Source organism: Podarcis liolepis (genome assembly GCF_965112155.1).
Source record: "Podarcis liolepis genome assembly, chromosome: 10".
Lineage (NCBI taxonomy): Eukaryota > Metazoa > Chordata > Lepidosauria > Squamata > Lacertidae > Podarcis > Podarcis liolepis.
In genome coordinates this window covers 67,342,445-67,357,887 of record NC_139562.1, presented here as the reverse complement: position 1 = coordinate 67,357,887, position 15,443 = coordinate 67,342,445, and the positions used below count along the sequence as shown (strand labels likewise).

General features: G+C 43.5%; 1 protein-coding gene and 1 long non-coding RNA gene across 17 annotated transcripts in view; one reads left to right on the top strand and one right to left on the bottom strand.

Annotated features, from left to right (window-relative positions):
• Positions 1-477: 477 nt before the first annotated feature.
• Positions 478-6,243, top strand: LOC310687976. The gene is made up of 2 exons (XR_014516701.1): positions 478-769; positions 6,133-6,243. It is a non-coding gene; the product is annotated as an uncharacterized lncRNA (long non-coding RNA).
• Positions 1,779-15,443, bottom strand: part of CADPS2 (calcium dependent secretion activator 2) — a 368,776-nt gene continuing 355,111 nt past the window's right edge. For all 16 annotated transcript variants that reach the window (XM_083463298.1, XM_083463307.1, XM_083463306.1 and 13 more), the window contains 2 exons: positions 5,955-6,059; positions 1,779-2,760 (listed from right to left, as the gene is read on the bottom strand). In XM_083463298.1, coding sequence (XP_083319424.1) covers positions 2,590-2,760; positions 5,955-6,059 — 276 coding nt within the window. In that variant the 3' untranslated portion in view covers positions 1,779-2,589. The remainder of the gene's footprint in view (positions 2,761-5,954; positions 6,060-15,443) is intronic.

Here is a 15,443-nt window from a genome sequence, read left to right as displayed (position 1 = left end):
TCCAGATCTAGCAATAATAATAATAATAATAATAATAATAATAATAATAATAAAATTTTTTTTATTATTTATACCCCACCCATCTGGCTGGGCTTCCTCAGCCACTCTGGGCGGCTTCCAAAAATATATATTAAAATACCGTAATACATCAAACATTAAAAGCTTCCCTAAACAGGGCTTCTAAAAGTCTGGTAGTTGTTGTTCTCTTTGACATCTGGTGGGAGGGCGTTCCACAGGGAGGGCGCCACTACCGAGAAGGCCCTCTGCCTGGTTCCCTGTAACTTGGCTTCTCGCAATGAGGGAACCGCCAGAAGGCCCTCGGTGCTGGACCTCAGTGTCCGGGCAGAACGATGGGGGTGGAGACGCTCCTTCAGATATACTGGACCAAGGCCATTTAGGGCTTTAAAGGTCAGTACCAACACTTTGAATTGTGCTCGGAAATGTACTGGGAGCCAATGTAGGTCTTTCAAGACCGGTGTTATGTGGTCTTGGCGGTCGCTCCCAGTCACCTGCTTGTTCTTCAGTAATCCAGCACAAACCCAATGCCTCAAAGTATAATTGTAGATCTGGTAGTTCTGGGGAGGCTTCTAATACCTGTTTTGTTATTTTGCATATTTCAGGTAGGTCTGATGTCCAGAGGGGTTGGATTCTGGAGCAGTCCTACCACATGTGGGGGTATGTACCTGTAGAGCTACAGCTTCTCCAGCATTTTGGTGAGGTTCCTGGCTGTATCAGCTCCAACTTCCATGGTGTTAGGTACCATCTATAGGTAAGTTTCAAGGTGTGTTCCTTTCTGTTGTCTGAGATGGATTTGAAGGAAGATTTAGACCACAGTTTAGTCCATTGGCTGGGGTATATTTGGTTACCTATGTCATACTCCCGTTGCTTTTTGATTGAGATTTCTGTGTTGAGCCCCCAAACATTGCCGGAAGGAGTAATGATCATCACTCACTCTATCCAAAAATCTTTGGCATCTCTTGGTATCATTTGGGAAGGTTATTTCCTGAAGGGAGACCAAAGAGAATGCTAGACCCCAGACATATTGTCCTCACCATCCTGTTTGTGAGGACAGTGCAAGAACACAGAATATTTTATTTGCCCTTTCTCCCACTAAATAGCTCTATTTCAAGTTCTCGAGAGTTCTTGGAGAACGAGGAGTAATTGCCACTTCGAGGAGGAGCCAAGCTCTGCTGAAGTGTAACTTGTTTGCCCTTGTTCAGCGCAGTTTACATGAGCGCTTCAAAACGAAACAAAACAATGAGCTCCTCTCTGGAACTCACTACTTTTCAATCCTTCAAGCCTTTGTACTCACAGAGCAGCCGCAAAGTTGCGCGACCTGTCTTTGCAAAGAACCGCCGCGTAAGCCACAGCGATTCTGAATTGTTTAAGGAATTCATTGAAGTAAAGCACTTCACTGCTAAATTAAGGCCAGGCATTTAAGGTCACTAGGAACATAAGTAACGCCCGCCCCCAACTTCTTCGCTCAGTGCTCTTCCAGATTACTTTGGAACCATTCAAGCTGTCATCAATAGGCAGAGATGTATGCATTTTATGTAAGGTATACAAAAGCAGAATGCCTTTTTGAAAAGACATCACCGGAGAATATTGAGATGCAAGTAATTTCTTAAATGAAAAAACTATAGGCTAGACCACTCAGGTAATTCTTCATATAAAAACACTTTATCAAATGTTGCAGGGCTCCAGGAAACAATTGCACTTTATTTTTGCAACTGCCCTCTCCTGCCAGCAAAACAAATCACACGCTGGAGGTCGACGGATTTCAAATATTGCAAACATATTTTAATTTTGGAACTTTGTACAAACGTGGGCTAGATACAGAAGTGGTCATGACAGGAGGGAAAAGGGAGATTCTTATTGCCTGCAAATTTTCACAGAGACATAGAAATACTGAAGGCAGGTTTCTGGACAATCAACGAGATGAGAAAGTTTTTAAATTGGCAAGAGAGAAGATGCAACACTTGCAGTGGTGTGTGTGTGTTTTTCCCCTGGCAGTCCTTGGAGATCCTCTTGCCTTTTATACAAAGCAAAAATCAAAGGACTAGGGACCAAGTTTTTCTTTTAAATACATGTCTCCTAAGAATGAAGAAAAAGCAAGAGACCGACAACAGAAACAAAACACAACAGCGACAAACCATGGGAAATACATTTTCAGGCTGCAATCATTGCAGATGAAATGCCTGCTCTGAACAGTTTCCAACGATGACTGCCTGTAGTTATTGTGCAATGTACAATGTCTGCTCTCCTGTCCGGTTACAGGAAGAGAAACCGCAATGCGACAAACAGAAAGGGATGGAGCCCACACTCCATGCTGGCATTCTCAAAAGTGCAAAGCAAAGCTACATAGAAAAATATGCAACCCCCACCCCCACCCTGGCCATTGTCTTCAAAATGTCTCCGATATTAAACACCCCTGCCCCAATACCACCCCCTTTCCCTTTCTAGCCCACCTTTCCTCCCTTACAAGTGGGATGAATTTTACACCATAGCATCGGGGCATTAAGGCAAAACCATAAACGCGAAGTGTGAGGACAAGTTACGGAACAAACACTCATGAGGGGAAGCAGGTGGTCAGCCGTCTTCTTCGTCACTGTCCTTCATTGTGATGCCTTGAAGTCCGCTCCCATCAGACACAGAGACCGTGGCTTCCTCTACTGTCAGACGGCTGTGGACGGTGTCGTATGTTTTGCTGTTCAGGGTTCCTTCCAGCACGCCCTGCAGCCTGAAGTCTCGATAGGTCTTCTGTAGTGACAAGAGAATATTTTCAGCAAAGGGTCAGTTCTTCCCTTTTGTAGTTCCCTAAAAACGTCAGCCTCATCGAAGTGGGCAGATGGAATGAAGGCCTGACCGCGATAAAGGGTTGGGGAAAGGTGTGTGGAATAGAATTGGTGAATTAACGTGGCTTGATAAATGGATGTGTAATCCTCACGTGACAATATTGGAAATGTTAACTAATGATGATGGATAAAAGGAAAAAATGGAATGTGAATTAGAACTATGAAATATAAGCAGCAATAAGGGTTAATTATGGACACATCTAAGAAGGGGGTGGGAAGTCTTTCTGTTGTTGAAAATATTAAATTTGCTCAGTTTTTTAACAAATCCGCAATAATGTGGGGAAAAAAATCAATTTGCAAAAAAAGGGAATGGTAGGTAAAAAGCAGACCATTGGACTGTTTTGATCACAACAGTCTACCATGGCATCTTCAGAACATCATTCACTGAACTGGTGCCCTCCAGATATTCTGCACTACAACTCCCATCAGCCTCTCTGCCAGGCAGCATGATTTTTCTGGGAGCTGTAGTTCAGAACATCTGGAGGGCAACAGCTCCTCTGGGGCTTGGGATGATGTCTGTACCAGCCCTATATTTGAGATCCTTTAACTCAGTGTTTCCCAAACTTGGGTCTCCAGCTGTTTTCAGACTACGGCTCCCACCGTCCCTAGCTAGCAAGACCGGTAATCAGGAATGATGGGAATTGTAGTCCCAAATTAGAGATGTCAAGGATTGGAGCTGGAATGTTCTGGATGGAAATCGCATGCTCTTAACCCTAAGCTATGCTTCCTTCTTCAACACAACACACGAGAACAGGATCCCAACCCCCAAGCCCCAGAGTGTATTGCTGTGGGCAAGGGAGAGCTATTTAAATGTTTTGTTTATGGTGCTAAAAAGCCTGAAAGTAGTTCTCAGTGTAACATCTCCCAACAGAAAGTTCTTTTCCGGTACCTTTCATAGTGTGTGTGTGTGTGTGTGTGTGTGTGTGTGTGTAAGTGTAAGTGTAAGAGAGAGAGAGCTGCATTACACAAAAACAGGGAAGAAAACAGCGCTCTTTTTTAAAAAAAAAAGTAGCATTCTTTCACACGCTTTCCAAAGAAACGTATCAAACTCTCATCAAGTAATTGCTGTGTCTTGAATGAGCTGGCTCTTAAACTTAATGAGCAACTCTCCAATAGCCTGTGCGGCTTGGGGATGCTTTCTCCTGGAGGTTATCAGGAAGAGCAGCAGCTCTGGGAATCATGTGCCTTGAGTAAGTACAAATATTTAATTTAATACATGACTCTGCCGTAACGGTATAGCTCAGGTACAGCACAATTGCCCGAGCAATGGTTCCACCAGCCGAACCTGGGCTAATGAAAGACACTGGCCGATTCATCCTGAATGCTGCAATGTAGGCTGCGTTTCATTGTCACATGCAGCAAAACATACACAACAAATGTGTTGGGCTGACAGCCACTGGGAATCAGGACTGTCTTTTTGCTTTGATTTGCGGAGTTGGGAGAGAACTACCCTGAATACAAAAAGACCATGCTCTGTTAACCTTAAATCACAAGAATGTTAAATCAGGTGCTTAAAAACAAGATTGTACCTATTATTGCTTCACATTTCCAAAGCGAAACACATCTTGGATGGTTTACATGTCCTTTAGCTGCACAACTAGCTGATTATTCTGAACCGAGGACTGTATTTTTCATGATCAACTGCATTAAACAACCATCTGAATACCAAAATACGGCTCCAGATTGAGATCCAGTGCTAACAACTGAGCAAGTGTGCCGAATCGTGGCCCTGCCTGTGGCAGGAATGCCCGAAACACTAGTACTTCTGAACTGGAAAATAAGACTTCAGTTCGATGTGCAAACTCTTCAGTTGATCATGCTGAAGGCTTGATCAAGTCATCTCTTTTAAACTACTTCTGTAGAATTCTTTTTGCTCGTGCAAAACTAGTGATCCATATTAATAATAATAAAAAAAGAGTTATAAAAATAATTGTAGGAGCTGCATATCCAATTTAACTCCCCTTTGCTACGTGTATGCAGTCACACAAATTCCACTCGGTGGTGCTTGGCCACTGAAATCACCTTGGGAGCTGTAGGATCCAATTTGCTGGCAGGGGAAATGTTTCCATCAGTCAATCTCCATTTGTGCAGCCTTCCATTTTTGCACCTGATAAGTAGCTGAACAGATTCAGATAGGCCTTCAGACCACTAAATCACCTCACCAATCACTCATTAAGTGGCCTTTTGGGTTTCTGTTCTGCAGTGTTCTGGCCTCCGGGGACATGTTTATTAGAAGCTAGCTGCTTGTACAATTTGGCTTATATACACCACTCTAGATTTGCTGTGGTGACTTCCATTGCGAAGCACAGATTCAGCTACTAAACAAATTATTCTTTCTGCCAGTTCCAGATAATTCGAAAAGGCACCTTTTCACTGCAAGTAAGATGGGTACTACTGCATTGCTTTGCTTCAGCCCTTTCAAGCAAGCGCTGTAGCCGGTTCGGTGCGGCTCATGAATCACAGAGACCAAGACCATAAGAACTAATTCAACGTTCCCAATCTCTAGCAGTTTTGGACTATATCTCCCATCAGCGCCAGCCAAGCTAGCTGATGGCAGCTCTAGTCTCAAAACAGCCAAAGGGTAACAGGTTTGGAACAAGTGATGTAATCTCATCTCAGCCATGAACACATTGGGCTGCCCTCCCATTTTTTAAAGTGGAATACCCACCTTACAGCAGTGTTTCAAAGCTTTGGGGAAATTGCTGTATTGATGCATATGATGCACAATATCTGGGATACAGCAACGTCTGAGCATCTTACCAGACACAAGAAGGCAATTAAAGGCATAACAAAGAGAGATGTCTTCCAAGAAATGTGGACCCCATTCTTTAACTATGTTAATGACCAAAATCAAGACCTCCTTATATCAATTACTCAATATTCTCAGTGGAGGGGTTACATTAGTATGTTTGAATGTTGAATGTGTCAGTTTATGTCTAGAGACAAACACTTGGATGTACTGCTAGGTTACAATGGTTATTGTATTAGTTTAAAAACCAATAAAATTGCTTTTTTCAAAAAAAAAAAAAAAAGCCAGAACAATTCATTGTTTGCTTCTCTTTTCAATGCTGCAGTGCAATCAAATTCTAATATATTTACCTTCACTATCTTGATGAGAGTCTTCAGCTGATAGATATGAAGCTGCAGTTCTAATCTATCAGCCAGCCACACGCAGATGATTTTCATAGAGTTACTGTACCATTGCTGTTAAGAAAAAAGAAGAGACAGTAAATATATATCTATAGATATGTCCTGTCCGCCATTATTTATTTAGCAGATCTGGCGATGAGAGGCAAATTGGACCCTTCAAACGGGCTGCAAATCAGCCCTTGAAGTCAACGATGCCTTGATCCCGGTCAGTAAAACGGCAAGTGTCGTTGCTAGGAAATTGGCAAACTTGACCTGAATTGGTCTTCACGCAAATTAGCATTAGCAAAAACTCCTCAGTGCCATTGAGCTGGGCCATCTTCATGTGAAAGAGTGTTTCGCACATCGCGATCGGTAGGCAAAAAGGAGTGTTCCGTGTGCACGCTCGCATGAAATAACTGATTGCTAAAACAGTAGGGGGAAGAAGATTATTTACGGAGACGAAGGGGAAAATTGCACAGCTCTGCAAGTTTCACTTAGCAAAAAGGGAAATGAAGTCTAATGGAAGAAGAGGGCATCCGACGATGAAACACAATTCCTGCCGTTTTTTGCAGTTCTCACTCTCTTACCAAGGGTGTAATGAAATAGAGGGGGTGGGTGGGGAGCCAGACAGACGCTAAAATTGGGATGAGGGAACTGATAATGTATGGCACAAAGGTTGCAGGTTTGATCCCCGTATGGGGCAGCTGCATATTCCTGCATTGCAAGGGGTAGGAAGCGACCCTGAGGATTATCAATTCTATGATTCTGAGCTAACATAGCTGCTAGAGGGCCATAAAATTTGTGTCCCGGGCTTTTTAGATTTGTCTACCCATGTACTAAGGATGCAGGTGGCGCTGTGGTCTAAACCACCAAGCCTCTTAGGCTTGCCGATCAGAAGGTCAGCGGTTCGAATCCCTGCGACGGGGTGAGTTCCCATTGCTCGGTCCCTGCTCCTGCCAACCTAGCAGTTTGAAAACACGTCAAAGTGCAAGTAGATAAATAGGTACCACTCCAGCAGGAAGGTAAACGGCGTTTCCGTGTGCTGCTCTGGTTTGCCAGAAGCGGCTTAGTCATGCTGGCCACATGACCTCCGGAAGCTGTACGGTGGCTCCCTCGGCCAGTAAAGCGAGATGAGTGCGGCAACCCCAGAGTCGTTCGTGACTGGACTTAATGGTCAGGCGCCCCTTTACCTTTACCCATGTACTATCTGAAACCAAAGCGGTGCATTGGTTGCCAGATGTGATTTCCATCCCCCGCCCCCAGCTCCCCTACTGCACTAATCACATCCCTTATTGGGAAGTCTGGGCTTTTAGGAAAATGGGTTGTTGTTTTTTGCAAGAGCTCCAAACCAGCTAATTTCACAGCCTGGGACTGTGACTGAATTTCTCTCAAAAAAAGAGACTGTTTGGAGCACCCTGACTCGCATTAGCCACAATGGGTGCTCAGGGATAAAGGCAGCTGCAGTCCAGAAACATCTGGCGGGCCAAAGGTTCCCATCCGTGAGGTAAATACTGACCTAAGGAAAGGCGAAGGCATTTCAGAGTTGGCCAAGGCACTACCTGGTTGCTTACTAGGTATATTCAATGTTCTTAATCGAAGATGTTAGGAAGGCTTTAGCTAAAAGAAGTAGCATTGATATTTAACCAGTCGCCAAGGCAAAATAGAAAAACAAACCACATCTGTAGCTTCAGTCTTTCTCAGTATCAATTACTAAACAGAACCCTGTGGTCAAAGTATGAAAAACAGAGTGGTGGTTTCATTTTGGAGCAAAATTGCATTTGGAGAGAATTAGCACTTCAGGGCTTTCTTAAAAAAAAGAAAGAATCAGCTTTAAACCTTTTCCTAACATAATTTCCTCTTCCTTTACAATAGGAGAGGGTATGTTTGTGTATCTGCACACACACAAGAAATGGGGAACACAAAGCTTCAGGGAGTGGAGGCTATATGAATACGATTTAGTACATGCAGCCAGAACCAAGCAAGCAGAAATTAGGGCTGAACAAAGGTATCCTGGCTAAACAACAACAACATCAACAACATCATCAATAATGCTGCACCCATCTTGCAGCTTATTATGTGCATGTTAGGCTGAGCAGTGAAATAACAGCATCTTAAATAATGAACAGTTAACCAGATAATCATCTTCCTTTGGTTTCTAATGCCTGGCAGTTCTTTACTTCCTGCCCTTAAAAAACCCCTCTTGTCTATTCCCTCTCTGGGCAGCAGAGATCAGAAGTACCGGTATCTTCCAGTGTGTCTCTTGGGAAGCAGAAGATACTACCCAGCCAAGGAGCTGCTAAACTTCATCCGTGCACATCCTCCAAAAGCATGGGCAGAGGCACTTTCAGGCACCCCTGGAATTTTGGCACCCCAAGGGGGAGCCTATTTTGCCTCTCTGGTTGGACAAGCCCTGGCAATAAAGGAAAGATTGAAACGACGGCAAGCACACTCCCAGATACCACTGAGCTAATGATAACATTCACAGCCCGCCAGTATGCTTTCTGCTCAAAGCCCAGCTAAATGGGGAGTTGCACCAATGTTTTGATATGGCTTGTGCTGGGGAAATTCCTCGGAATTGAGTCCCAAAGCAGCACTTCTAGAACAGAGGTGGGGAACCAGATGCATCTGGTGGGTTCCAAAGTAGACCTGATCCTAGCCAGGCTTGCACTAGGTCTTGCATTTAAATTCTGCACTGGTGGCAAGCCTGGTGTTCCTGAGTGGAGATGACCCCCAGCAGGACTTGTGATTGGCTTTGCATTTCAATGACGCTGTGTGCAAGTCTCCTCTGCACAGAGCTATGATTCCCAATACCCTTAACAAAGTATATTTCCTGGGATTCTTTGGCCGAAGTCCATCTGCTCTAGGACTGCTAGCCATGATTTAAAAATTCTGAAATATAAATTCTGAGGCGTTGTAGTGTTACTATTTCAAAATAAGGATATTGTCGAACACAATACCTAGCCACCATTTGTTGTTTAGCACCTGCAAAGGCTGTGAACAGGCATGCAAATATATGCAGATTAGGAGTTTCCTTTTCACTTATTATCTATTTCTGACATACTCTCTTCAGAGCTGAATCCTGTCTATAGGAAGTAAGCAAACATTAAAAGATGAGTGCCTTGCAGAGTTTGCTTTTACGAGTCTTATTCACACTATATATATATATATATATATATATATATATATATATATATATATATATGAATGATTATTGATTAGAAGTTATTTTTAAATCCATGGATAACAGGTGGCATTCAAATAAATGCTGTCAGCCACATTGGGATGAGTGTCATGTAGCTTAACAGATGGTATCTGAGTGAATTCACTGCGACAATAAATTCGCTCACCTGATCACTCTCTCAACCACCATTTGTTCTTTTGTATCTATTCATTGTTACATGCAATATGATAGACCCAATCTGTTCTCTTATCAAACAGACCTTGGGAAGAATTAACCTCGGAGGTGTGCAACACAATCCAGTGCTGCCCATTTCCATGGGAAGACCGGCACCCTCGACGAGAAAAGGAGAAAGCCCACGTTGCGGGCCGTCGATTAGCTATGCAAAGGAGACTGGGCATCAAACAATTAAGGCGGGAGCAGAAGTGGTGCCACTTTGCACAAATGAGCAAGCTGCAGCTTGTCGAAGGAAGTGTTGTGATTTGCCGTTCCCTGAAAAGGAAATTAATGGGGTTGCGGGAGGCTAATAGAGAAAAGAACCTTGGCCAAAGTCACTCCCCTAAACACACAAATGCCATGTGCCCCGTGCAGACACATCAAACAGGGCCCTGTGCTTGCTGTTGCCCCTTTCTGTGAACCTTTAAATGCTAAAATCACTGTTTAGCACTGGGCAGGATAAGCTGGTAAACAGCGCCGGGTCCGGAATTTTACATTTAGCATCACCCTTCTTTGTATTTAGTTGCAAGTAGCAGGGTGGAGTGGGGCGGAAAGCCCCGAGAAGTGTTAATCACGAGCATGATTTCTAATAGCCATTTTATAATATCCATTTCTATTTAAGTCACACTTCTGCTGTCTTCCATTCCTTACTAATAGAAAACGAGCCTTGTGTAGCGCCGAATTTGGAAGTCAAAAGGACCACAGGATTTTTGACTGGAATATTTTGCAGGTTCTTGGATGTGCATAAGGTTTTCAGGAATATATACAGGCTAAAGAAACCCCCATCTCATCGCTGCCTGAAAGGGGAAGCGCTGACGTGCTTCTTACAGCACCCAGAACACACACCCGGGAAGTCTTTTTTCACTTTAGCATAAAGATACACAGTCAAACGGAGCCTTACTGGCTGAGAGGCAATGCACATCAAAGGTTGTAATCGCGGAAGCATCTTTGGGAAGGTATATTGCACATTTTGAGTGCAATCTTCCCAGCGAACACTGCCGCTGTACCAGAGGGACTGGTTTTGAAGATGATTGCAAAGGCCTCCCAAATGAAATCCCATCACCGCTAAAGTCCCAATCATGCTTGATCTTAACCCAATCTCTCACAGGCTCAAAACAGGGCTTGCAAAGCTGCGGTTGGATCCCAAGCTTTCGTTTGCTTTGTTTGTTGATGGAACAAAATCTTGGGATCCAACTTGGTGTGAGACAGAACAGCACAATAAGGTTCACCGTGGCTGCTAACCATGGTGGCTGCTCACTACCTCAAGTATTGCAGGCAGTATGCCTCTGAATGCCAGTCACCTCTGATTACAAGTAGGGAAAGTGTGCTCCTGCTTGCCTCCCGCAGTGCTCCTGCTTGCCTCCCGCAGGCAACACAATTCAGGAAGGGTGTTGACAAGCTGGAAGGTGTGCCAAAGAGGGCGACTGGGATGATCAAGGGTCTAGAAGCCAAGCCTTATGAGGAGCGGTTGAAGGAGCTGGGGATGTTTAGCTTGGAAAAGAGGAGACTGAAAGGAGATATGATAGCCATCTTCAAATATCTCAATGGCTGTCCCAGGTAACAGGGATCAATATTTATTTTCCTCCTGCTCTGGAGGGTAGGACTCAAACCAATGGCTTCGAGTTACCAGAAAGGAGAATCCGACTAAACATCAGGAAAAACTTTATGATATACGAGCTGTTCGGCAGTGGAACAGTCTCCCACAGGAGGTTGCAGACTCTCTTGGATGTTTCATCTGAGATTTCTGCATTGCAGGGGGTTGGACTAGATGCCTCAAGGGGTCCCTTCCAACTCTACAGTTATTCTATCCAGTAAGCTACTGTGAGAACAGGAGTAGATGGGCCTTTGGTCTGAACCAGCAGGGCTCTTCTCATATTCAGTGCAAAAATATAGCAAATTAAATGACAACCCACAGGTAATGTTTTTTTACAAGGACAGCCAGTGCTCAAATTGTATGGCAGTGGGGTCGGAGCGGAAGGGCCCGTAACAAAATTTGTAAGCTCCACCTGTGACTCCAACCAATCCTAGCCAAACCATTCCCTTCCAAAGCCTTCTGAATAAAACGGCTAAGACGGCGAAAGCTAAGGAAGCCATATTCCCTCTGCATTTTGAGCACAGTAAAGCTATACCTTTATTTATCTCAAACAACGTTCACTGGCAGTATGCAAGCTTTTTGTGTTTTTAAGACAAACAATTATTTTTCCCCTCGCATCAATGAATGATGCCTGCTAGACTCCAAAGTTCTTACAGTAAAAACAACAATACTTTTCAACGACACCCCGAATAATCACATTCCCCTGAGCTTGGAGGAGGGAAAATTGAAAAGGCATTACATTGTGCCCTGATGTCAATTCTATGGCATTATTGCTTTTTTGTTGTTGCTGCGCTGTTGCCTACACAGGAATAAAACAGAAAGTGTATATTATATATATATTTTTCACACCAGTGCATGACAGCAGCCAACCATTTTAAAAGAAAATTTGTTCTCTCCCTCCTTCCCCCCCCCCCCAATACATAGTTCAGACAGCTCCTGTAAGGGCATGTATTACTCACTTCATTTTCCCTTGAAATATCTCTTTTGAAGTTTTAAAAAAAAAGAGGGAAAAAAAGGAAAGGCTAGGGTTGACTCTGCAAGACCCCTGTATTTATTCACACTTATTGTGCATGACTGTAGACTGGTAAATCATATTAGCGACCCGTCTTCCCATCAAGCTGCTACTTGCTTTCTAGCCCTAGGAAGGTTCAACAAATCAACAGGAGCACGGAAAACAGAACATCAGTCTAATCTAGTGTTTAAGGTGAAGTTTTCAAACCCAATCTAAGAAGATCTTTAGAGCAAGTAAGAAGCTGAAGGGCTCAGAAGGTGGTATTGACAATGAAAGAGTGTTGAAATATTGAGAAGCGCAGCACTTGTGCATTTTTAATAACCAGAGGGTCAACAAGGACACAGCTCACTCCGTGCCAATAGCTGCCACCGACTATGGAAATTGCCACACCAGGGCCGTAAACGCTTTCAGTTCATCAGCTTTCTTAAACACCCTAAACCCCCCCAGTGGACCTTTAGTCTTGAATTAACAAACCAAAGCAATGAAAGAGGGTGCAGCTTGAATGGCTGGCGTTGATCCCCAACTGCGTCCAGCACTGCTACAGGCGCTGAAAAACTCTCTCCATTGTCAATAGAAATTGACAAACCCTCCTCTCTTAAATAGTACAGCTGAGCCAGGCTGGATCCACGCAGCTGTAAAGGGCTCCACTCTCAGGGCCCGGGAGCACTAACAATGGAACAAGCATGAGCTCTTTGTCAGCCTCAGACTTGGCAATTTTCTAACAAGGATTAAAGTTGTTTCTCGGCAGTGCCGGTGAAAAGAGATTTAGCAACATACCGAGCTTTCTTCAGCCAAGTTAAAGAGAAGTAGTTAAGGAATTTCATTATTCGGCCGGCCATTGGAAATACAAAAAAATATATATTCAATATTCACAATCCCTACCTCGCTCAACTACTAATCTATAATGTTCTGAGACGGAGCCTACTAGATCGAACACTTGTCTCTTGGGGGGGGGGGGTAAACACATTGCAGATTTATTTTTTTTTATAAAAAAAGATTTTTCTAAAAAAAAGATGCAGCTGTTTGCTACCTGGAACGAAGACTCAATATGTACTAATACACAAAGCCGTAGACCTCGGAGTCCTGATATTCCTACTTTTGAATCACCAGACCACATAGGGATTTTCTTTGGCTTGGCTCTTCTGGCGACCGGTCACTGATGAAGAGGAAGGCGGGTGGTGGTGATGGGGAGGAGAATATGGTACCTTTTGCCTCTCGAGGAGCAGAGCTGCATTTCCCCCCAATTAAGGGCACAATCCTGCCAGGGCCAAAATGAATAGGGCTGGGGCAGCAGATAGCACAAACCGTGAAATAATATTACATGATTAGGAACCAGCGCTGCAAAGATCCCGGTGGATCCTCTTCCGCGGTGTTAGTTACAGTCCTAGATAATGGCAAAACCACACATTCAGTGGAAAAGACCTGCTTTATTAAGATGGCAGGAGCCGAGGTGCAGAGCCGCATGCCGCTAAATAAGAGACTTTGCTATTTTAGATGCTGCACCGTTGTCTAGCGATGGGTGAAAATGCAGTATTGGCCAAATTAACAACACGCTCGGGGATTCAGAGAAGAATGTTTGTAATTGCATGGATAATAGAGAACTTAGTTTAATCAAATGCAGGTAAAAACAAAAAAACAGAAGCTCTGTCCGTTTGTGACACCGAGCCTATTAAGGGACAGCCAGGGAGGTGAAAAAACTCCTAGGATTTTAGCCACAATGCCTCTATCATTTGCAGTATTATATTAAACGACGGCACTGCAGAGAGTGATGGCAAAAGGGCTACCCAAATTCTATGGGGGGTGGGGAGAAACATGTTAGTTTTCAAGCCAACTATATACATATATAAATAGATAGCACTTCAGATCATCACATCTATTGAGCAACTGGTTCATTTGCAGAATGGTGAACGGCTCAAGTAATGACAGATTACACAGACATACCTCTTTGCATAAACATGCTTCATTATCACGGTACATCGTTTATGTTTCTCTCACATGATTTCAGGCTTCTCTACCTTTCACTACCTTTCTACAATAAAATAGAATTTTCATAAATAATTGGCTAAAACGCCTTTCCAAAGGTCTGAATTTTCAAAATAAAATCTAAGACAATATTTAAAGGTCACCCAAAACATTTTTTTTATTTTATTTTTTGTTGAAGGAGAAAAGCAAGCAAACAGACCTGCTTGGGAGAACAGAAAAGGCTTCTCCCCCACAAAAGAAACCCTCTGTTTTGTCCATATAAATGTGCAATTGTAGGTATAAGAGCAAGTGATCAGAGAGAGATTTGGATGCTCTCCATTATGCATATGTGGTTGAAAATTAATGGCCTATTAAGCCCCCTACCCTTCCCCTGCAAAGTTCAACTTCATAATTGAAACCGCCTATTAACTGCCAACAATCTTCCATTATGGTGTGTGTCACCTCCTTAATTATCCTAGATCAGCTAATTTATAGTTTGATGGTCTCCAGTCAATACACTTGAAATTAATATTGCCTAAAAAAAACAAAACCCAAAACACCCGCTACTGCGTTTTTGTGTGTAATGCTAAGCCACATCTGTAAAACTGTGCCTGTGTCAGAATTAATTTTATACAATTACCCTACATTTGGTTTGTTAGTACGGTTGATTTGGAGCGTGTAAATGTGTGGGGAGGGAGGATCGGGAGCAGCTTTTAAAAACGGCCTTGTGATTTTATGATGCAAAATATTTTTAACCACCGATGCCCAATTCACATGGTCTGAACTGGATTTTAGAGGACAGATGGCCTCCGTATGGAAGGGAAGTGAAACTAGATTGGGAGAAATGAAGAATCTGTGCTTTCCAAGGATCTCGACCCTTTCACCCTTTGGGTTACTATGGTTCCAACCAATAACAATACTCCATAGCTTCAGAAGCAGATGCCTAGCTAGTTGGGAGTGGGATTTAGTCCCTCGGCAGCTATTGGTGTGTGGGCAAGAGAGAGAGTTTTCGCCTTGAAGCCAAACGATGCTGACAGCTCTTTTCAGGGGAGTTGCATGGGGAGCTTTGGTTTCGCAGCCCATTCAAAACATTCCCCAGCTATCTCCCTTTGCTTTAGGAAGAAAACGGGCAACTGGCAGCCTACCAACAAATGGGCATGCTTTTTAGGAAAAAACACATTCAGCCAAAAGCAAAGCTCCTTAGGAGGAGGAGCTCCACTCTGTATACTTCTGTGTCAGAGCTAAACCTCATTCAGATACCCTTGTGCAGTACTCTGATGCAAAGGGTTGCTTGGTCAGAGCTGCAACCCATTATTTCACAATACCTCCTTCTCCCCATATAGCCCCCTCCAAACCAAGGGGCATGGCGTTCCAGGGGAAGTGGGTCCTGACAATGACCCCCACTTCACCCATCAATTCATTCAAATATTTATAAATCACACTTGCACAAAATCACAACGGGAGTGATAAAATTACAACAAGAGCCAAAGCACAAAT